General features: G+C 47.8%; 1 protein-coding gene across 2 annotated transcripts in view; it reads left to right on the forward strand.

Moving 5' to 3' along the window:
- PTDSS1 (phosphatidylserine synthase 1) overlaps window positions 1-21,599 on the forward strand; it is a 61,695-nt gene extending 40,096 nt beyond the window's left edge. For both annotated transcript variants that reach the window (XM_004768533.3, XM_045077960.1), the window contains 6 exons: window positions 431-543; window positions 3,539-3,604; window positions 10,625-10,724; window positions 18,312-18,380; window positions 19,124-19,193; window positions 21,153-21,599. In XM_004768533.3, the coding sequence (XP_004768590.1) occupies window positions 431-543; window positions 3,539-3,604; window positions 10,625-10,724; window positions 18,312-18,380; window positions 19,124-19,193; window positions 21,153-21,262 (528 nt within the window). In that variant the 3' untranslated portion in view covers window positions 21,263-21,599. The remainder of the gene's footprint in view (window positions 1-430; window positions 544-3,538; window positions 3,605-10,624; window positions 10,725-18,311; window positions 18,381-19,123; window positions 19,194-21,152) is intronic.
- The last annotated feature ends 917 nt before the right edge of the window (window positions 21,600-22,516 follow it).

A 22,516-nucleotide genomic window follows, 5' to 3' on the forward strand; every position in this document is an offset into this window, starting at 1 on the left:
ACAGTCCTACATCTCTTAGACCCGGCCTGGTTTCTGTAAGACTGCGTAAGTGTTCCATGGCAGATACTTGTCTTCATGATACTGCTGTTCTCAAAGCATCTCTCTCCTGACTCTTCCAGCACATCACTCGCGTGACCCAAGTGACAGCCACGTCCCAGGAAACATGACAGATAGCCGATGCCACCATGTACCCCTTCCCCGACCCCAGCACCTCTCCCGTAAACCCCGGTTGGTTGGTGTCAATATTGTACTGGCTGTTACTTAGTTTAAAAGTAGCAACTATTCCACTAGTGACTTCGAAGACACCCTGTATTTTCTGAAAATGCTTTGAGCATACTAATTATTTTTTTTTAGAACATCTGTCATGAGGAATATATTATTATGACTAAGCATACAGTATCAGGTTGACTAATGCTTCCTTCTTTTTCAGCTAACTGAGTTGAATACCTTCTTCTTGAAACATATCTTTGTGTTCCAAGCCAGTCATCCATTAAGTTGGTGTAGAATTCTCTTTATTGGTGGCATCACGGCTCCCACAGTGAGGTAATTCTATACAAGCGTGACTGTCATTTGAGCACGTTAGCCTGCTGTGTATTCTCCTGTTCAGCATAAGGAAAGTCATGTAAATGAGCAGATTTTCCATGAAAATATTAAAGGAATATACATTTGGATCTGAAGAAAATGTTTTGCTCTCAGACCTCAGTCACATGAAGTGAGAACACCACACCCGCCATTATCTTCGAACCTTTTTAGCGTCCTCCACTGCTGTTTCTTTTCTAACCCCCTTGAAGATTTTTGAATTTAAAAAAAAAAAAAAGTTTTTTTCTAAAAGGAGGTGATCAAAAAATATGAAAGTCTTCATGGTTGATCAGAAGTCATAAGTGATGTTACTTTAGAATGATACTTTACTCGCTCTTTTAGAGCAGTTAATTTCCGTCTAGCAGTGTCCTTTCTGTCGTCCTCCAGGACAACTCAGATAAGCTTGGATGTTCATGCTGTTGTTTCCCCAATTCAGGTAGGGCCTCAGAGGTGAGGCATTCTTTGGAAACTGCCCCCCGTATAGACTGATCCCCGTGAATATCAGACAGACCTTGTTTCCTCTGTTTCATTCTTCCTACTTAGAGCTAATGGTATTTGGGTTTTACAGTTATCGTTGGAGCACTGGCATTGAGCAGTAAGAACACCAAAGAGATCTGTGCAGTCGATTCAAATATAAACTAAGCATTACAAGTGTTAGTTTTCCAGAAGCTGTGGGATAACTTAATTCCCCATTTTCAGTATGCATGCAAACTACACAAGCGGAGGGCCTCACTTGCCAAGAAGAGTGGGTGTTCTCTTCAGTCCAACAAACCTCCTTACTCTGTCCAGCACCTCTTCTGTTCCTCGTTAATTAGTACAAAAAGGAAGCAAATGCATATAGATATAGATACAGATTATATATAATCATTATAAACATTTAGTTAAATATTTTTGTTTTTTACATATTTTGTATATTATTTAATTTATATATATTTAATATGAAAATATTTTATTTTTAAATACTTAAAAAATTATATATGCTATATATCTGTATAGATATTTATATATCTACATCTATCTATATATAGTTCCCCCCAGATCCTGGATTGAGCAAACTAAGTAAGATACAACTGAGTCCTGCAGAATTAAGGGCCCAGAATTCCATCTCGGGCATTCATTGTGAACCGAATGAGAAACCAGCAGTTGGTAGGCAGGCGACGTTCTGACGTGTCACAGACCAGTGGCCCACTGAAGTACTTGTCTTGTAAATATGCTGTTTTCCCTTTGTGGCTTGGAAACTCCATCTCTCATTTAAAATTTAATTTCATTTGAGGCTCACAATGATCTTCAAGAAAGATTAGCAGCAGCTCCTTCATAAAATTAGGAATAATCAACAAAGACAGTAAGTAAGGAAAAGAAATCTCTTATAAAAGAGAATCACAACCATATCTAATGGATTGTGAAATTTCAGTATCATTAAACAACTCAAAACAAAAACCAGAGACTAAATGTCCAGTATTTTGAGGGGTTTTTTTGAGAGGATAACGTTTTTGCCAAACCCTATGGATTTCTACATGATTCTTTTGTTGTTGTTGTTTAAAAATCAGCCACGTTTTCTATGCTTTTTATGAACCAGGGGCATTTCCTATGCAAGAAGACGCTATGACAAGCTGTTTGGCAAGATGGAGGTGTTCCTAGTGGGTCTTAACACAGCCACTCCAAGTAGCGAGTGCCAGGCCTTTAAAAGGAGAGGAAGCTAATAGGCTTCCAGATAAATCCTACATACAGACCACATCTCCCGTTTTCATACCTTTTGATTCGACTCTCTTGCTTTGAGAAAATGTTTGACTGAACATTCTTTTAATCTGGTAGTGGAAAGCACAGTCTAGGGGACTGGATGCCATTGGAGGGTAGAGTCACTAAACCGGTAAAGCATATCAGGTAATGAAGATGTAATGAGGCAGACATGGATTCTTTATGACTAGAACTCTCCACTCAGGCCTCTGGGGTCAGGAGATGATAGTTCGTGGATGACCTCCAGGTGTCCACGAATCCCCTGAGGCTTAATGCAAAATTGTGTGTGTGTGTATGTTAATGTGCCTTTATCATAGGTTTCATTAAATCCTCAAAGGAGTCTGTGACCCCGAAAAAATGATGAGCTCCTGCTTCAGATGCTGCTTCTAAAGGGATAGATTGAGTTTTGAGGATAGTTATGAGGGTCTAAGCGTGTGCTGTCCTAAACAGCCACACCTGGAAATGTCACTTGTCTGTGTTAAAATATGCTCTATGAGGAAAATACACACCTTATTTGGTAGACTTAGTGCAAAAATAATATAAAATACTTCATTATAGCCATTTTCCATACATTGGATTAAATAACATCTATTACTAGAACAAATGTTATCTATTCCTTTTTCTTTAACATGGCCGCTGAAAGATTTTAAATTACACTTGTAGCTTGTATTATATATCTACTGGACGGTCCTGGCCTAAGCCTTTCAACTCCATATCATTGCCTCTTTTTTTCGGATCTCATCAATAGCATTCAAAGTCGTTTGTATTCAGGGAACAGTGAGCCGCAGCTGGGGTCCCATTCTAGTTTCTGAGAGCCAAAAATGTGTGTGTGTCCAGCCTGGGTTACAATCAGCAACCTTTGTCCTAAAGAGTGCCAGAGGAGACAATTACTGACAGTGTATACATGACCCTCTGGAATGACTTCCATGCAGAGAGACTCGAAGCGCCCATTCTGTCCCCGAATCAAAACCGCCTTCGAGAATAATTGGCCCTTTATGCCAGACCCTCTCTTCCTTCCGAACCCACACCGAACTCCTAACCTTTTACAGGAATGTTTCAGCAGGCACCGGCTTCCTATTCCCTTGACTAGAGGTAGACCAGGCAGCTGGAGTATGTAGAACAAGGCAGAATATCTTTTATATTTACTGTGTCAAAGTGATTTAATTCTATACTGACCTCTTGGTCTTCCAGAAGCTCTCAATGAATTCCACCTTTGTTCTTTCAGGCAATACTATGCTTACCTCACCGACACACAGTGCAAACGTGTAGGAACACAGTGCTGGGTGTTTGGGTGAGTAATCTCTGTGCATGTTTCAAAACTGAGCCTTTAAGTTTCCTTGGTTATTTCTTGACCCTAAATTAAGCGTCTCTTGGTACAATTTTCCTGTGGAGGCTTGACTGTTGTTTTTATAGGCCTTTTCATTTTTCAGCATTTCTCCTTTCTGATTTAAGTTTAGAATATTGTAGTTAACAATATTATAGAAAATAATCATAGAAAAGATGATAGACAAACTGCCTTTTAAGAAAAACAGGAAATCAAAAGATATTTTCTGCTAGAACTTGGGAGACATCATTCTTAACTATGGGGAACAAACTGAGGGTTTCTAGAGGGGAGGGGGTGGGGGGAAGGGGTAGCTGGGTGATGGGCATTAAGGAGGCACTTGTTTTAATGAGCACTGGGTGTTACATGCAGCTGATTAATCACTAAATTCTGTACCTGAAACTGATCCCACACCTTATGTTAATTAACTTGAAATTAAATAAAATCTTGAAAGAAAGAAAAGTGATTTGAATGAGACCCCAGGCTATCTAGTTTAGCCCCAGCAGTGTCAAATGCAAGATCATCTTCAGTGTCTCAGGTAACCAGTTCTTTCGCATAGATATCACCAACAGTTTATCCTTCCACTTAGCGGCTGAGGTTCCGAAGACACCTGGCAAACCCGTGTGTGCAGTTCTGTCCCAGAGGCAGCTTAGATCCAAGACCTAGGTTCTAAATTGAGTGTGGCGGCATAAAAAATATTCAATGAATACCCATAGTAGGGAAGAAATTACTACTTTCAACAGATTTTTAAACAGAGTTAACTTTCTTTTTCCCAGTTAAAAAGACAATACATATGTATAGATAAAAAAGTGGCAAAAGAAGAAGCTAAAGATGATCTAGAAAAGTCATCGGACCAAGATAATTGTGGTTAACATTTCTGTTACTCCTTCTGAACATTTTTCTGTGTCTGTGTCTGTGTCTGTGTCTGTGTCTGTGTGTGTGCGCGCACACGCACTCGCACATGCGTGTGTCCAGCTATCCTTTCAGAGTCTGAGGGGTTACTCAAGTTAGCTGTAGGCAGGCTTTTCCTCCCTCCTAGAGCACAAAGGCTCATTGTCCTTGTATCTCGTACATTCTGTGATATAAACTGATTTTCCTACCCTAAGAGTAGCTTACTGGGTGATAACATGGATTAGCTTTCCACCATTGAGTGACGTGACAGGAGAGAGAGCTACCATCCACTGAGCAGAGGCCATGTGAGGGCACATTTGTTGAGTCGTGTAAAAGAGGGACGTGGGCTCTCCTCCTCCCTGGCCTGCCCCAAGAGGACAAGAAGCATTGGTTTTGCATCTCCTTGTCCACAGAGCTCCTCCACCACTTACGGGAACCTTCCATCCACATGCGGTTTTCTCTTTGTATTTGCAAGTCCTTGCCAGAGTCTTCACTCTGCTGCTAGTGAACGTATTTTCCACACAACCGCCTGTTTACCTGTTGAGGGAAAAACGATGCTGCTCTGAGAGAGAGGTAGTGTTACGGCAAAGTTGGTTTCTCATCGGGCAACCAAAAGATACAATCCCAGTGGTGAGAGAAAAGGCAAAATCAGCAGGGCCTGAGTGACAGAAAACAACTGCTACAGAAAGTCGCATCTTGTTGACGGGGACCAAATAAAATGAAGCAAAATGGCAAAGGAGCGCTCCTGGGGCTTATTTACTATGCTTCTTGAAAATGGAGAGCTTCCAGAAGGGTGGTGTCAGGACTCAGGAATCTTGAGAACTAGTGGACCATGCTGACAATAGCACAGGGCTCTCCAGCAATCACACACAGCCATCCACCTGGGCGTGTGGACACTGGCAAGGGCCACCTCCCATCAGCTGGCAAGGGAGAAACAGCAGGGCCCGAGCCTTGTGTCTTCTCTCTGCAGCTTTGCCCCTCGGAGGCCATCATCCCTCCTCTTCTGCCCCATCCCTCCTGTCTCCTGCTGCCCTCATGTGTTTTTCCATCCCCCATCACAACAGCAAATGTTGGGCCGCCTGAGTGGCTCCGTCCGTTAAGCATCTGACTCTTAATTTCAGTTCAGGTCATGATCTCGGAGTTGTGAGCTCCAGCCCTGCATCTGGCTCAGCACTGATTATGGAGCCACCTTGAGGATTCTCTCTCCACCCCCTCTAACCCCTCCTCTCGCTCACTCACGGCTCTGTCTCTCTCACAAAAACAAAAACAAAACAGCAAGTGTTTAAATGTCTCATTTCTTTTAATAACTAGGGGCTGCTTTATAGCTTCCTTTTCACTAATTTTAGAGTCATTTCAGGCTTTAGCACTGCGCAAAGATGTGGGGGAACAAAGTAGGAGCACCCCGTATTATAGTGACAGTGGAATTTGGCTTTGGGGGAGGTGGGCAGAGGAGGGGAAGAGGCCAACAGGACCACCTGAGGTGTCATTCCCACCATTCCACAGTTTTTTCTCCTGAAGAGAGCACTTTTTTCTTCTGTAAATAGTATACCCAGAAAAAGTTTGTATTAGTTGCATTCTGATGTAACTAAATACAGACTTACAATGTGGTCTCCCACAGTCATGCCACAAATCTGAGCTTTTAAACCTTTTATACTCAAATACGCTGTGCCCAGCAGAGAGATAGGACTCCATCCGGCTCCGGAATGGGAACCCCACCAAGGGGAAAGTGGTAGTGTGAAAAAGCCAGCCCCTTCTCTCTTTAGAAAGTCCCATTACACCATTTCTCGCTCTGTGGGGGCATTAGGGCTAGACCGCTATGAACAGACTGCCCGTGTGCACTTTATACCATCCTTATCTTCGTAGCTGGATGTATAAAGAAAAGGTGTCTGATCATGAGGCCCTGAAGGAAGGTGTCCAACAAGCTTTGGCTGTTGGAGGTGTGAGCCGTCACTTTTCCTTCTGGAGAAAGTTCCAGGGTGGGGCCTTGGAGGGTTGAGTAAGAGTCTACAGGGCCCTGGGGGCTCCAGGACTCACTGTATACTCACAGCTTTCGTCTCACTGTCACAACTGCCCTTTGCTCCATGTCACCCAGATGCTACTGTTTGACAGTCAGCTGCCATCTCCGCTGCCCTGCTGAACTGTTCTGGCCAAGGCTGGTCCCAAATCAGCAGGTCCTTCCTCCATCTGCAGCTCTCCTGTCTTTGCCCCAGCGTCCGCCATCTTGAAACTTCAGCGACTGGCCTGGTTTTCCTCCTACTTTTTTGTTCCTTCTCAGTTTTCTCTGCTGGCTTCTCATTCCATGTCACTCCACTCCACAGTTTCTTATAATTGCGCTTGTTCTTCCAGCCGCCCCATCCCCCCTTTTTTAAAGATTTTATTTATTTGTTTGGCAGAGAGACAGCAAGAAAGGGAGCACAAGCAGGGAAAGTGGGAGAGGGAGAAGAAGGCTTCTCGCAGAGCAGGGAACGTGATGTGGGGCTCAATCCCAGGACTCTGGGATCATGACCTGAGCTGAAGGCAGACACTTAACTGACCAAGCCACCCAGACACCCCATCTTCCAGGCTCTTCTTCCCCCTACCCCCACACAGCCTCCTGTATCCCTCACCTTCTTCCCCGTCCACCCACCTCCATTCCCACTGCTAGGGTAGCTTCATAGCCAGTTTCCCTTCCTCCTCTGTCTTCCTTCCTCATAAACACCTCCACGGACAGCCCCAAATCCTAATAGAGAGCAAAAACAGGTGAGCAGATCTATCGTGGGTATGCCACCCAGGACCCTTTGCCCCTCTTCCCACCCTTCCCACCTTGACCTTGGGGTTCTTGGGAAGTCTGAAAGTTCCATGGAATACAGTCAAACCTTTCGTTTCTATCTGGTAAAACCTAGCGCAGCTATCACTTCTTCTAAGAAGGTGTCTTTTTTCTCACCTGAAGCAGAACTGGAACCCAGTTCCTGGGCACCTGTGTAGTTGCGTGGTAGATGTGTCCTGTGTGGACGTGTCTCCCTTCCACTGCGAGAGGGTCCCACCATGAGCCACCACAGCAGTGTATTCTCGTGCTGCCAGGGGGCAGGATGTGTGGTAAATTCCAGTTGCACCCAGGCCATGGCGCTCTCAGAATCCTGAAGTGGGTTTTGTTGGCCAACTGAAAACTTCCTCTGCTTCTCCCAGTTAGCTCGTACGCCCAGTACTTTTGTGTCTCAAGTTTCTGTAGTGTACCTGCGGCCGTTCTTGTCCCACTCACTGAGGAGCTCCTTACCCCAGACTCTACGTTAATGCCATCTTTACTTGTACCATGTCTGGAAGGAACAGGTTCCACGGGGCAGGGGAGCTGAGAAGGTCCAAGTCAGCAGAACAGCCTCGCCCCCAGTTCTCAGGCAGGAGCAGCTCCCGCAGCCCAGGTGTTTGGCTGCCTTCTAACCTCGCTGATTAAAGATAAGGATGGGCAGAGGCATCAAAGGGAGGAGCAGCCCCACCTAATCCCATCAAACCGTGGTTTGGCCACCAAGCTCATTCCGATAAAGATCAGAGAGATGGAATTTTGTGCCCCACCTGACCCCCTTGGTAAGGAGGTTGTACAATCTCAGCTGACAAGCTCAGCAACAGCGACTCCCTGTGTGTCCAAGCCTTTGGACTCAGCCCTGAAGGAGCTACCACTTGGGTCTTCTACGGGGTAGTTATCCTTCCAGAAGGACTCCATCAGGATTCCCTCAGAGGGTCAAGGATAATGGGTGAGGGGCAATGACTGGTGGTAAAAGCGTCCATGTGATGATTGGGTTTAATGCATCCCATTTCCCACCACTCCTCACACCTCCACAGAGACTCCCCTGGTCCTGTCCCCAAATTGGAAGCCCCCCTGATCCTGCCCGAGAATGACCATATTCAAATGGAATTGAGTCACATTCACTTTGCCCTTCATTTAAAACCCTTCCTCAGATTCAAAGCCAAGCCCTATTGTGGTCCTCAAGACCCACGTTGCCCTGTGCCTCATCTCTGCCCCCTTCCCCTCACTTCCTGCCACGCCATTTTACTCTGTGGTCATGTGCTCACTGCAGGGACCCACGGCTTAGCTAAGATTCTTCAGCATGAAGGAGCCAGCAAATCCTAACCCTGAAGTCATTGACTGAAACACTCTCCTGTCTTTAACTTCGCATCATTATGAAGACCCATTCTGAGTCAGTCCTGCCAGCATTTTCTTAAAAGTAAAGGAACAAATTATCCTGTGGAACTTCTGTTTCAGTTTCGTGTGTGTGTGTGTGTGTGTGCGCGCGCATATGGGGTTGCAAAGAAAAATATGTTTCTTTCTGTGGGTCTCGGGTCATAAAAGCTTGAGAATCACAGCCCTAGTTACTGTGTTTTTGAAAGGTGACTCAATGGAGTAGAATACCCAGAATTCTCACAGTAAACTCTGGGTGTTCAGTCTGGCCGAAAGGCAGATGAGCACACTGACTTCCTGGGCTAAGCACTTGCTCCTGTGATTCTTCAAGAAGCCCCAGCCAAAGGTTAAGTGCTCTTTCCAAGTTTCCCCCGCCCCCACACCCCCTGCCAGGCACCTGCCTGCACTCTGCTGCCATCTAGTGACACCTCACAGTCCAGACTTGAGCATCCTGGTGATACTCCGCCCTGCACTGGATCCCAGCTAGAATGTACTTTGCTGGGGGTGGCGTGGGGCAGAGGTGGTCTTTAGAGATGCAGACCAACCACTCCTAAACATTGTTTGGTCAGGGCTAGGGGAGAAGAGCCCCAAACTCTATAACGATACATTAAGATTTTCTGCTTTGGCAGATTTGAGGCATTCCGTTGTTCAGAGCCATCTGTACATTTGCCCACGGCAGTGCTCTTTGTGTCTACCCATGGGTAGGGACACTGAGGATCTCCTGAGCCCCTTCTTGCCTTTTGAGAGAATATCTGTGTGACTATACTGGTCACTGAATGACCAGATTCCACCTGGAGTGAGGGACACCTAAAGTGGAGTCGTCTGGAATCAGCATTCTTGGGTCATGTCTGGGATCACACAGCCAGCTCCTCTGGTCTTACCTTCAAGCTCTGAACCTTAGTAAAATTCTGATCTTTATATTCATAAGTGAAGATGCAGAATGTAAAAGTGGCTTACCCCCACCCCCCTGTCCCACCCCCACCTTAGCTCTTTTAACTAAGGAGTAAAACGAAATTGTTTTCTTTAAACTTTTTGTATTTGGAGGATAAAGGGTTATTTATATGGTCAACAGGAACAAGGAATATTGGATCTGGAAATGCTTAGAAGTCTGGGAGGGGAATGGGACTGCTGTCTTCAAGTCATTGAAAGACAGCTCGGAAGGCTCAAACTTGTCCCGTATGACTAGAGGACAGAGTTAGGATCCATGGGCAAAAGGGGGCAGATACCCACCTGAGACAAGGCAAACTTGGCAACGGCTGAAGAGATTGAGTGGCAGAACATGTGGGTTCCAACAGAGGCGGTGACAGGCTGAGTTGGAGGCTTCCAGCTATTAAGATCCAGGAGCTGAGGTTTTGGTCTGGGAGAAAGGAAGATGTGGAAAATACTTCGTTACATCTGAGGAGGTGTAGAGAGACGAATAGGCAGAACACGGGGTTTTTTAGGGCAGTGTGGCTCACCTGGAGGGTCCCGTAATGGTCCATGCACATCACTGAACATTAGCTCAAACACACAGAATGTACGACGCCAAGAGCGAACGCATACGTGAATTGTGGTCTTTGGGTGATGGTGACATGTCCCTGTAGCCTCATCAGTTGTGACAAATGGACCCTTCCGGGGAAGGGTCGTGACCCTCAGGGAGGTAGATGGCAGATCTCTGTACTTTGCCTTCAGTTTTACTATGATCCTAAAGCTGCTCTAAAAAAATTAAGTCTTAAGAAAAATAACAATAAATAGACTTTGTATGCCATCTAAATATGTATGTTATTTCTGAAGAAATTGCTGTGGAATAGAACGAGTATCATTTGTGGGGAGGCTGCTACCCACGTAGAATGATGGAATAATGCGTATTTCTGGTAATGCATATTCCCAGCCCTGCACTGTTGATATGCATATGTATAATGCATACGATAAGAAGAATTAATATTTAATCATTCATTCTGTCTGACTAGGGTCATCGGTTTCCTGGAAGCTATCGTGTGCATAAAATTTGGGCAAGATCTCTTCTCTAAGACCCAAATACTCTATGTTGTGCTCTGGCTTCTTTGTGTGGTAAGTCATTACTTTTTTACCCAAAAGTGACAGCAACACTCCCCATGGTGTCTCTTTAAAAAAACAAAACAACTATGATGAAAACCCTTGTACACCAAGTTCTTTTAGAAATTTGCAGACAGGACCTTCTACTTGTAATAACCCGAAACCAGCCACCAGTTAAACACATGAGACCATCCAGCATCCAAAACGGGTCACCTGGGCAGGTGCTAGTCAAACGCCTTCTGCAGGTGCACTGTACGTGCATTTATTCTGCTTTTGGGAGTTCGGCTCCATGAAGGGACAAGGACAGTTACTGTGCCCTGTAGCATATGTATGGCTGGACAAGGGTTTATGTACAAGATAGTGGACTCTGGTTTATAGGTCATGTGAGATGTTCTTGAAGGTAATCAGACCATGTAGTTTCTGCCTCATGGCCGTACTCTGATGGGCCAGGCCCTGTGGGTTGAGCTTCCTCTCTGAAGGGAAAAGCCCTTGGGGGCCTCTAGCTCCACTGTCCTGGGACTTCTTTCTCTTTTTTAAAATGAAGTAAGATCTTCCCCCATGAACCCCTGTCTCATTTCTTAAATTCCACATATGCATGAAATCATAATTATCTTTCTCTGATAAGGGAAGGGAGGGAAAAAGAAAATAAGACAAAACCAGAGAGGGAGACAAAGCATTGGAAACAGAGAGTTGCTGGAGGGGAGGGGCGTGAGGGGATGGGGTAACTGGGGGATGGGCATTAAGGGGGTCACATGATGTCGTGAGCACTGGGTGTTACATGCAACTGACGAATCTCTAAACTTTACTTCTGAAACTAATAATACACTGTTAACTAATTGAATTTAAATTAAAAGTGAACAAAGTGAAGTAAGATCTTAACCTACCGTTCTGTGTCTACCCTTCTTAATTTGTTTTATTATTTTGGAGGAAAGTCTTATTTTACATTTAAGCTTAAGATTCTTCACTTTTCACTTACTTTGTCCAGAAAATGAACTCAGGCTTTCATTATAATCATAGAAAATTTCAAACATAGGTGGAAGTAGACGTCACCCATGCACTGTCCAGTTTCAACAGTGGTCACCTTATGGATTTCTTGTTTCCTTATATTCCCTACCCACCGTCCTCACGCTGAATTATTTTGAAGCAGATCCACTTTTAATAGTTCAGGATACATCCCGAAAAGAAAGTCAAAATGTCTTTTTCTTTAATGCAACCACTGTACCGTTGTCACATCTGAAAAAGAATAATTTCATAATACTATCAAATATCTAATCAATGTTCAAACTTCTAATATTTTTGTAAAATTTGGTATTTTAGCAGTTTATTTGATAATCAACATCCACTTGTTAGAATTGGCTGGCGTGCCTTTTAAGTCCCTTAATGTACGCTTTCCCTCTGTCTCTTGCTATCTTTTACAGTTCGTCGAAGGACCTAGCTTTGTTGTCCTGTAGATTTGCTCAGAGTCAGGATTTCACTGATTTTATAGTGTACTCTGATTTAACACATGGCTTTGTCCTCTGTTTTTGTTTTGTTTCCCTTGCAAATTAGTAGTTGAATCTAGAGGCTTAATCAGATTTGGGTCTTTGTTTGTTTGTTTGTTTGGCATGACTAAACTTTGTATTTTTAAGGTTTTTTTTAATTGCCTTTCATTTCACAGCATCTATTTTTAGGGTCACTTATTAGAAATTTGAGCTGTGCCAGAGCACCTTGAGCCTGTTCTGTCCTGTTTTATCTTGAACTATGAAAGGGAATGATGATTTCCCTTGTACCTGTACTCCAGAATTCATGTTCTAATGTATTTTTTCCATCCCAGTGAGACTACATGTAAGAATCGGTTAGGAGAGTGCATCAGAGGAGACTGGAGATTTTGACCATGTGCTTCTCACATGTCTCTCTGGCACATGCCTCAGGTGCGTGAATTGTAGAATGACCAAGTGCAGTACGGCAGGCAGAGATGGGTGCTGCCCCCACCTGGTGGCAGAGCCCTGGGGACCGCCAGGAGCTTGAGGCAGGAGGAGTCCCAGGACGGGGGCAGCACCCTTCTCACGGCATCCATGTACAGCCCCACCCGGGGGCACCAGTGGCCAGCAAGGCCTTCCCAAGGCCGTGTCCAGGAAGCCCTCTCTAGTTACCTGCCCTGCAGGGGCTCCTCCAACCTCTCTTCAACTTTTAGAGACTTTTCTCTATTTTACTTATTTGGCACTTAGCCTGCGCTCCCTTATGTCAGTCACTTTTGGTTTGCCTTGGTGCCTGTGTGATTGTCACTTTATCGAGGACATGATGTACCACTTCCTGTCCACGCATTGGTCTGTCCTTCACCTAGCGTGGTCCTTGTAAGTCTAGTGAGTGTTCCTCAAAGCGGTCTCGGACGCCACCCACAGACAGCTGGCGGAATAAGATTGTATTAATGCTCACTGGGTGCCATTCACTTCTCATGAGTGGCAAGTTTGAGGATTTCTTGGAGGGCAGGCACTTTATTAGCCCTCTTTTATAGATGAAAAAAGGCCCAGAGAGGTTCACGAGCTGGCTCAAGGTCACACAGATGGTGAGGGCAGAGCTGGGGCCAACATCCAGATGGTCTGGCAAGAGAGTTCCTGTCCCCCCTGCAAAGGCTCCCCCTTTCACGGATCCCCAGGTCCAAATGGGAATGATCCGCGTGCAAACGAACCATGTTCCTGTGTGACAAACAGTACGAAAGGTGTGTACCTAGAGAGCTGAGGGAGCACTAGAGGGAGAGCACCACTTGAGCTGGGGAGTTGCCAAAGTCTCCCAGGATGTACCATGCGAGCAGGGTTTTGAAGGGTTGCAGTGGATGCCCGCCAAGCCCTCAGGTGCCCCAGCTGAAAACCTCAGGGCTGCTGCCCCTCCTCTGCCCCTCTTGAAACCAGCGGGTGACCAGGTTCTGTCCACCCAGCTCCCTCCCCTCCCCCCACCCCCGCTGTCCCTGCAGCTGTCTGGACATGCACTTCCTCCGCATTCTGCCCCTCGGCCCCATTCTCTACGCTGCCCACCCCACCCCCCCGCCCACTAGCTTCCGGGACTCAGACCTGACTCTCTTGCCCTCCTCAGAACCATTCCCTGTCACCGGGGGCTAGAGAAGGCCCAGTAATACAACATTTTTCAATTAAGAACAGTTCAAGGATAGGGTGAGAGAAGGCTGTGGAGATCAGCCTAGCATCTCTCTTACTGAGGATACACATTTTTCAGCATCAGCTTTCGGCGACAAGGGGCTTCTGAACAGTGAAGCCCAGAATGAGACTCACTCTCAGGCCCCAGGAAGCAGGTGGTCTCACGCGGTGTGGGCGGCCTAGCACGCATGGAAGGACAGGAAATGTCCAGCTTCCTTATCTCGGATTCAGCCGTCAGTGAGAGAGAACTCTTCTCCAGTGAAAGGTGTCAGGGGTGGAGAGGCATGAGGATTATACCAGCAAAGCTCCTCCGTGTAGAAAGAAGTATCAAGAAGGAAGAAGAATCCCCGTCACAAGACCTACCAGCTGCAGTGTGAACTCTTGTGTGTGTGTTTGGACGGTCGTCGTTGGGAGCCCGCATCATACCCACCCTCTTGGACTTGATTCTCAGGCTACCCCAGACGACTCTTAGTCACCTCACTGAGTCACCCTTCCAGACTTCTCTTGTCTTCACCCAGGGTGCTTTCTTTGCCTCATCTGAATGCTTTCCTCTCCTTTTTCTACCCAGTGACTAATGCCAAGACCAAACTTCAGTTCTGCCCTCCATGAAATGCACCCCTGCCAGCGTGCTGGTCAACTCCCCTTGGGGCGCTGGTCACACCTGGCACATACTTCTTTGAGTTCGAAACTCAGTGTCACATAATTTTGGGTTCTTTATATCGTCTCCTCAGCATTGTACCTCTTGCTTACAAAGACTGTTTTTGTTGTCCTCTTGTCCCCACTGACTCTAGTACCTGCAGTCTCTGACACGTTGGACTGGGCAAATGCATGGAGAATGAAGGAGTGGGCTCGAGCGATAGAGACCAGGAGGGACATCCAGGCAGGCTGAGAAACAGGCATGTGCAAAGATGTGCATCTGCGCCTGTGCCCAGCATCTCAGGAAGACAGCTCCCCCGTGGGGGAGCGAGAGTGTGGAGAATAAGGTGGGGGGAGGGGACAAGAGACTTCTGTTTCAGAAGGATGCTTGTGTGTCTATAGTTGGAGATCCAAGGACAGTCCTTCAGTAGGAAGACACTGGTTCTCCGAGAAAGGCTGCATGGGCTGGGAGAGTCTGGAGGGAGCAGAGGTGCTGTCTGAGAGTACTGAGGGTCCCACGCACGAAATGACAGAGGGTTGGATTTGAGAGCTGTTGAAGAGGTCAGCTCCACAGGTCGCCACGTTCCTTGTGATAGCATGAGGGCAACTCTAGGGTTTCTAGTTTGTGCCCCTGGGTGGCTTTTGGTGTTAGTCACAGATTGGGGGATAGAAGAGAAGCCCATTGAGGGAACGATGAATTTGATGAGGGCTTTGGGGTTTGAGGGACCCTTAGAACTTACAGGCGAAGATGTCCTGTATCACTGGAAATTCCAGTCAGTCCAGTAACACAGGAAGACTTCGTCAGCGGTGGAGGTGCAGGAGGGGAGGGCCACTGTGCACAGGGCGAGGCTGGAACCCCTGGATTAGGTCAGGGGAACAGAGCCGGGGCAGGAAAACTGGCTGAGGATGGGATTCTTTGGAGCAGCGGCCACATTTAGGAGGTGGGCCTGAGAAACAGGCCCCGGGAGATCAGGCCTTTGAAGATGAAGAAGACTGCCCTGAGTGTTATCAGTGTTCGTTGTGCCACAGAAGGGGACCTGGCCTGAACAGAGGCCATTGGCTGTGTTGGTTAGGGGTCCCCACTGCCCATATTCTGAAAGGAAGGAGGCGAGCCTTATTCAGTAAGAGTTAGGTGTGGCCAGGCCTCCCTTCTACTCAGAGAAAGACAGACCCTGATTATTACCCCTGCTTGACAGGAGAACAGATCCAGACTTTGAGATGAATGCAGATGCAGAGTTCGCGTATGCTGCTCCTAGGCAGTTCTGTGATCAGTCCTAGTCAGTTTGCGGGCTCATTACTCAAAGTGGAAGCCAAGCCAGGTCTGACCACACCCTGATTGCCACCACACCCCCCAGCTGTGTGCTGCTCTGGCCCTCATCCCACATGTTTTTGTCTTTTTTTCCTTGCTCTTTCTTTAAACAAAATCTGTACAATTGCTATTTTAAATCCAGGCCTTGGCATTTTAAGTGGATACACACCTAGATTTTCACAGGTGTGATTGCAAACCTATAAATTACAAGCTTTGTCTCCTGGGACAAGTGTGAAGTGGGCCTCTACCCAGGTGAAGTGATAAATTTGGCTGCCACAGCAGGCCCTTTGTGTGGCGATTGTGATGATAAGCACCTGTCGCTCACCACCCGGCCAGTGTTTGCCTGCCCGCAAATTGCTAAGTTCTAGCTGCCCCTCCCCGCCCAGCCGCCAGCCAGCCCGCCAGCCCCCCCACCCCCACCAGGGACAAGGCTGGGGAAGGTGGAGCACCACATTCCTGCCCTCTAGTGGGCAGAATTTGCAATGACCGCCATCCCTGTGCTCACTGCCCCGTAGGCTAGTGGAGGTGAGGACAGCTATCTGGCCAAACTCCTGGTCTGGGAGGTGGAACCTGCCCCCCCCCCCCAAACCTAGGACAGTCTGTTTTGTTCTTTGTAAAGGAGCAAACACATCCTTAAGTTTGACACTATGCAAATCCTCTAGGCTTCCCCATTCTTCCCATGCCTCCAAAATGGTACACTTAATGGTGGTATATATTAGAAATCTTGAGCAAGTCCTAGAATATGCTAAAGCTTAGGAGTTATTTTCATTTTATCATCTTAATATATTCATTCATTGTCTAACTTTTTGATGGGGGAGGATATGAGCTTCCTTTTCTTTAAATCCCTCACCTATGGACGTGTGCCCTCTTGCATATGGCTTTAAAATAAAATGAACCAGTGGGTCTTCCATTTCATGTTGTCTCCACCACACCAGTATTCCCACTTTATGGACGTAGATGCAGGCCCTCCAGAGCCCTGGGACTCCTGTCTTTTTTGCACTTAAGGTGATGCTGTGTACCCAACAGATGCTCGGTAAATGTGGTTGGCTGACAGGATCTGGGCCAGAGCCAGACTGCTCACTGCAGTGATGAGAACTGATGAGAGCTCAAAGCCCCCGCCTTCCTAGCGGGCTCAGCTCTGATCTGGAGTCCAGGCCATGCAGAGGGATGCTGCTGGTCCTGGCTGTTCCCTTGATGCTTTTCTCTCCCCTGGGGTGGATAAATGGATAGACGGATAGATAGAGATGTGAGGATGTATAGACATAAAATCAATATAGGATCCAGGAATACCAAGAGACCTGTGTCAAGGCCCCAGTTCGCTACATATTAGCTGTGTGCCTTTGAAAAGGCCATTCACCTCTCTGAACCTTCATTCCTCTTCTGTGAAATGAGTGCTATCTGAGGCAGCCCTTTGGGATCTAAAGTTAGGATTCTCAGAAAGAATTAAACCTACTCAAGAAGAGAGTGTTCTACTCTGATTTTGCAGCTGTTCTTATGGTTGGTTCAGAGTGACAGTCCCCAACAGGAAATGCAGGGGAAGAGATAGCGGTGGGACAATGAGGGTGCTCTGGTGTCAGTGAGTACCTAAGGCAAGGCATTCTGAAGAAACAGAACTGGGAGGGACAGTCCTTTTGTTTCGGTGATTCACTTACAGTGGGAAGGTCAGGCCTTGTTGGAGGGCCTGGAGGGAAATCATCTGTCCTCACTCTCCCCGTCTCCTTCGGGTGCTCCCAACAAGACAACCAGAAAGTTCTCCCTGGTTTTTAGTGGTTTGGCATATTTGAAGACGTTGGATTTCCATAGGTGCTATTCTTTGCTTCAGTTAGAGTATAATTTAGGGTGTGGTGCAAGGTGGGTGGGGAATTGTCTGGGGAAGTAGAGGTTATCCCTGTCTCTGGGAACCCGAAGACCGCTCCCTTCCCATTTCACTCCGCTGGCTTCTAAAGCAGTCGTGTTTTCTCTGCGTTTTCCTGTGGACTTACAGAAGAAAAACAAAAACATCCAGAACTGGGGTTGAGGCGGGGCCATGGAGACAAAAAAAGAGCTGAGAAAGCCGTGCAGAGCCACGGGCAGAGTGTCCCGCTGTGCCTGCCCCCAACTGAGACACTGCGGACTCCATGCCTTCCAGAGCCACTGTGATCCCAGACCGAGGGAACCTCCTCTCTCATTTACAGCTCCCACATAAGCCAACCAGCTGAGTCCTCGTAACTTCCCAGTGCTGGTGGCAGAGGAAGGGTCATGAGAACCAGACAAAGTATATAAAAGTATATAAAATCCTATATGCCCTCTCAAGGAGCACCTGCAGAGTGTGCAGAGAATGCTTCCCATCTTACCCACCATCGAGAAATGATCTTGCATTCTGATTATCGGCGTCAGAAGTAGTCACTGGATCTCTAGTGTCCTAGGATAGATGGCAAAGCCACATCAAGCCATCTTGTATGTTACAAGTTGAAACCCTGAAATCCCGGGAAATGGGATTTTTTTTTTTTTTTTTTGGTGCTACACTGTGTGCTTGTTTTTCTCTTCTAGGCTTTTACCACCTTCCTGTGTCTCTACGGCATGGTTTGGTACGCTGAGCACTATGGTCACCGAGAAAAGGTATGCAAAGGCCCCTCTTTAAAATGATCATGTCCTGCTTGGAGCTTTGTGGGGGCAGGGGCGGCGTTCATCTGAGAACATGGCGTGGCCATCATGGGGAACACGCTCCTTCTGTCCTGGCCACTGCAGAAACGTAACGGGTTCAGGATTCGTCCCCTATCAGTGGCTGACCATGCTTGTGAGTGTTCTGCTCAGTCGGTCACTATTTCTGTACTCCTTTTGCAAGAGGTTTAAGACCCTGTTAATGGGTCTGTTTAAAAAATAAAATTACACGGAGAGCCCTGGACTGGTGTTTGGAAGACTGGGTTTTCTTCCCGGCTCTTGGACGTTGTATGTGTCTCTCTGTGATCCAGCCTGGGGCTCCCCCTCCTCAAATGCCTGCCCTGCCCGCCTCATAGAAGACACAGGGATTACAGTTAGCAGCCTGAAAATGCTGTGCTACGTTGATAGTCTACCTCAAAGTGTCATATCTTCTTCAGTAAAATACGGCTTTCATCCTTGACTTACACCGTAAGTTGAGGAACTGACAGTACTTTCTAGAAGATTGACGCTATAGCCCTGGGAGATAGTCATGGTTTTATAGCGAAGGAAAAGAAGCGTGATGAGGTTCTGCTGCTTGCTGGGGACGCAGGGGTGGAGCAGCCTGGCTTGCCGGCCCGCCCCCATCACTTTCCCTCATCCCCTCACCCCCCTGCCCCAGGGAGTACTTGAAGCTCCATCACTAAGTCTGCTTCTCTCCCTAGACGTACTCCGAGTGTGAAGATGGCACCTACAGTCCAGACATCTCCTGGTCTCATGGGAAAGGCTCAAAAGGTATCTCTCTCTTACTCATTGTTTAAAAATTGTATTGGGTTCTCTTCCTCCCCAAGGCCCAGTAAGGAGATGTGAAAGCAGTATTTATCCTCTGAATGTTGATAAATGTACACCCCGAGGTCTCTCAGACCTGCCCATCACATGTCATCCATTACCTGTTCATGAGACCTGCAGGGTACTGGTGGGGTCTGTCCAAGAGGCTGGTCTCATGAGAAGAGGTGCCGTGTGGTTCTGCCTCTTCTGGGACGGGAAGATGCCACGGGGCCTGCCCCCGTCTCAGGCAGCCTGATGGGAATGTTCTTCCTCCTGGCTTTGGTCATGAGTGGAAAGAGGAAGAATTGCAAACCAGGAGGCGAGGTCCCTTAGAAGAGGTGGATTGATTTAAGTGTATTTGTTCAAGAGGCAGATGAGTAGAAGAGAGATTTCGGGAGTGAGCCAGGGATCTCCCACTGGCCTCTGCAGGAAGCCTTTGGGAAAGATTTGGGGCCACCTGGCTGTTTTAAAGAATGAGGCTTGTGGAAAGATACCACTGAACAGTCATCCCTTGTCAGTTCTCATGAGCCGATTGGACGTCTTGGCCAAAGAGAGAGAACTATGTGTCCTGGAGACCATGAATTTGAGCTCACAGAATTGCTCAGAGGAACCACGGTCCCACAGAGAGGAAAGCACTGCCAGAGGTTTTTTAGGGCCAAGGTTTTCAGAGTTTTTTCCAGGGAAGAGGCGAGCGTGCCCTCTGCTGAGTGGCCAGGCGCCCTTTCTGCAAGTCCTGAATCCGTGTCGATGGGTACCCTGTTCTGGATTGCTAATAGTAGTGGGCCAAGGGGCTCCCTCGGGCTCTCTCATTCAGAACTGCCTCCCTACAGATCATTTCTTGGCACTTCGAAGCCCTTCTCTGTTGAAAAGAAGTCTGTAGGAAGGAAGCAGTGATAGAGATATGTTTAAATGAAAGGTAGACAGAATAGTTCAGAAAAAAGAACTTGAGTGTGGTGAAAGAATCCATTGGACTAAGCCAAATGGCCCTTGCCATGGAGACCAAAATCTGGGAACTTGTTATGTTTTTAGTGGCTATGGTGGTGGAGGGCCTGGATCTGAGCCCTGGAGCAGTCTGCCTTGACTGCTGGGCTGGAGGGCGGCCATGCGCTCAGCCTTAGGACAGAGGCAGCTTGATGCCCTGCAGTTCTGCTTCTCTCCCAAGCCTCGCTCACACCCTACTCCCTGGGAGGCCCACCCCTAGCCTGCTCCCCTGCTTCCACCCTCCACCTCACTGACCCCTGCTGGCTGCTCAGGCATCCGGCTGATGGGGAAGTTTCTCTCTGAGGTCCCAGACAAACAGTAAGTGTGCCAGAGACGGTGCTGTCCCTGCAGCCCAAGAGCATCTCGAAGGTGTGTGGCATCTTCAGCGAGAGGCTCCAGAGGGATCCTGAGCGGCAGGGGCCTGGTTTTTAAAGCTGTTCAGTGGCTCAGATGATAGAGAGCATAAGAGCCTTAATTTTGTAGCGTCAGGGATCCTTCCGGGGGGAGATGTGGCAACTCTATAGTGCATCCACCCGTCAGGGCACAGAACTCTGGGTGATGCTTCCCTTGGTTATGAGAGTTGACTCGACACCCATGTGGTGTCATTGTTCTTGTTCTTCCTTGTGCTTTGAGTTGGTTTGTCCTCTCCCTTTGTCGTGAGTGCAGTCCACCTTACACAGTGAGAATGTAAAAGTTCTTCAGGGACCACCCCCCCCATAAATCTCCTTGCACAGGCAGGCAGTACCAGCCTGGTGCTGGGCTTCTGGGCCTTGCCGTCCTGTGTTCACCAGGCCACTAGATGGAGTGCAAGTATCAGCAGAAGAGCCCGCACTTCCAGCAGGCTCCAGACGGCGATGGCCGGAGCGGGGAGAACCAAGAGTCTGAGGCGTGAGCCCCTAGCCCCCCACAGCCACAGTGACGGTGTGTTCTCCTTCCTTTGGCCAGGTTCTGAAGACAGCCCACCCAAGCATCCAGGCAACAACGAGAGCCACTCTTCCAGAAGAAGGAATCGGCATGCCAAGTCAAAAGTCACCAACGGAGTGGGAAAGAAATGAAAACGCCTGGCTCGTCGCAGATGTCCCAGAGAGTGCCTAGAACTGAGGGGGAAACGGGATGGTGTGGACCTCTCCGTGCGGAGGGCAAACACGCAGTGCCATCAGGACGAGGAGAGGGGTTCGGGGGTCATTATTTGAGAGCGTGAGTCTTGTTTCCCATAGACCCGGCCACCCTGGGTGGCTCATTGCCTGGGATCCTTTGCCAATTCGGGGTCTCTTCCAACTTCAGCACTTGCCATACGGTCACTGGGAGGCACCCGGAGTGCTGGCTGGTGGGGGCTCCCTCCCCGCCGCCCAGGACAGCGCTGCATTGGTGTGTCCTGTGGTCGTGGGGCCAGAGACTTGCGGACTGGTGACCGGTCTTTATTTTTACAAATCTGCCTCTCCCTTTGGACCGATGGGTCCAGGTTCAGGCCCCCATTCTGCCTTCTATTTTATCGTCGTTAGTATTTGGTTTTAAGTTAGAAGCCACTGCTGAAGTTGAGTTGAGGAGGGCACTTCCCTCCCCGGAGGAGGGCGTCTGTGTCGCTCTCTCGCAAACACGTCCCCTCTTGAGGACCTTACACCATGCGCAGTGGGAGGAAACCGGTCTGAGCAAAGGGTCGCTGCTCACAGAGGCTCCAGGGCTTCAGGTCAGAACCCGTCCTATTCGTTCCCAACGTCGTCTGTCCTGACCGGCCACAGTGCACAGAAGCGGGGCTGTTCCCAGGCCGCGCACACCGGGCTTCTCTCCCAGCCAGGTGCCTTCTATATTGTGTTGGTTTCCCCCCGTGCCGCGTGGCTGATGTTGTCGTTTAGTCCCATGTGAGGTGCTGGTGAGTATTACCTTCCATCCGTGCCATGCTCTAGAACATTTACTTACCCTGATAGTTCACCACCTCTGATGGATTCCTGTTTTAAATAAAATAATTCATGTGAAAGTCCATCAAAGATGGGTCTCTGTAAAATGCTTGTTTCTTCGCATCGTGTTGGTATTTTTCACCATTTGTAAGCAATCACAGTATTCTTCAGGTGACTTTAGGGAGACAGGAGTGCGGATGCGCTTTCTGCAGTGACAAGAGAAGAGAGGAAAGATGGTATTTTAGAGGGTGTACAGACCCACGTTCTGTTTCCACAGATCCCCGGATGAGCCATAGGAGACAACGGGATCGTCGTTGTGTGCACGTGGTGATGGTTACCCCCACCGAGCTGGATTTTTTTTTTTTTTTTTTTTGCCTCTAACAGGGGGCTGGTACTCAGCTGATTGGCTTAGAG

The sequence above is a fragment of the Mustela putorius genome, unplaced genomic scaffold (genome assembly GCF_011764305.1).
Source record: "Mustela putorius furo isolate JIRA1106 unplaced genomic scaffold, ASM1176430v1.1 tig00000228_pilon_pilon_pilon, whole genome shotgun sequence".
NCBI classification, from domain to species: Eukaryota; Metazoa; Chordata; class Mammalia; order Carnivora; family Mustelidae; genus Mustela; species Mustela putorius.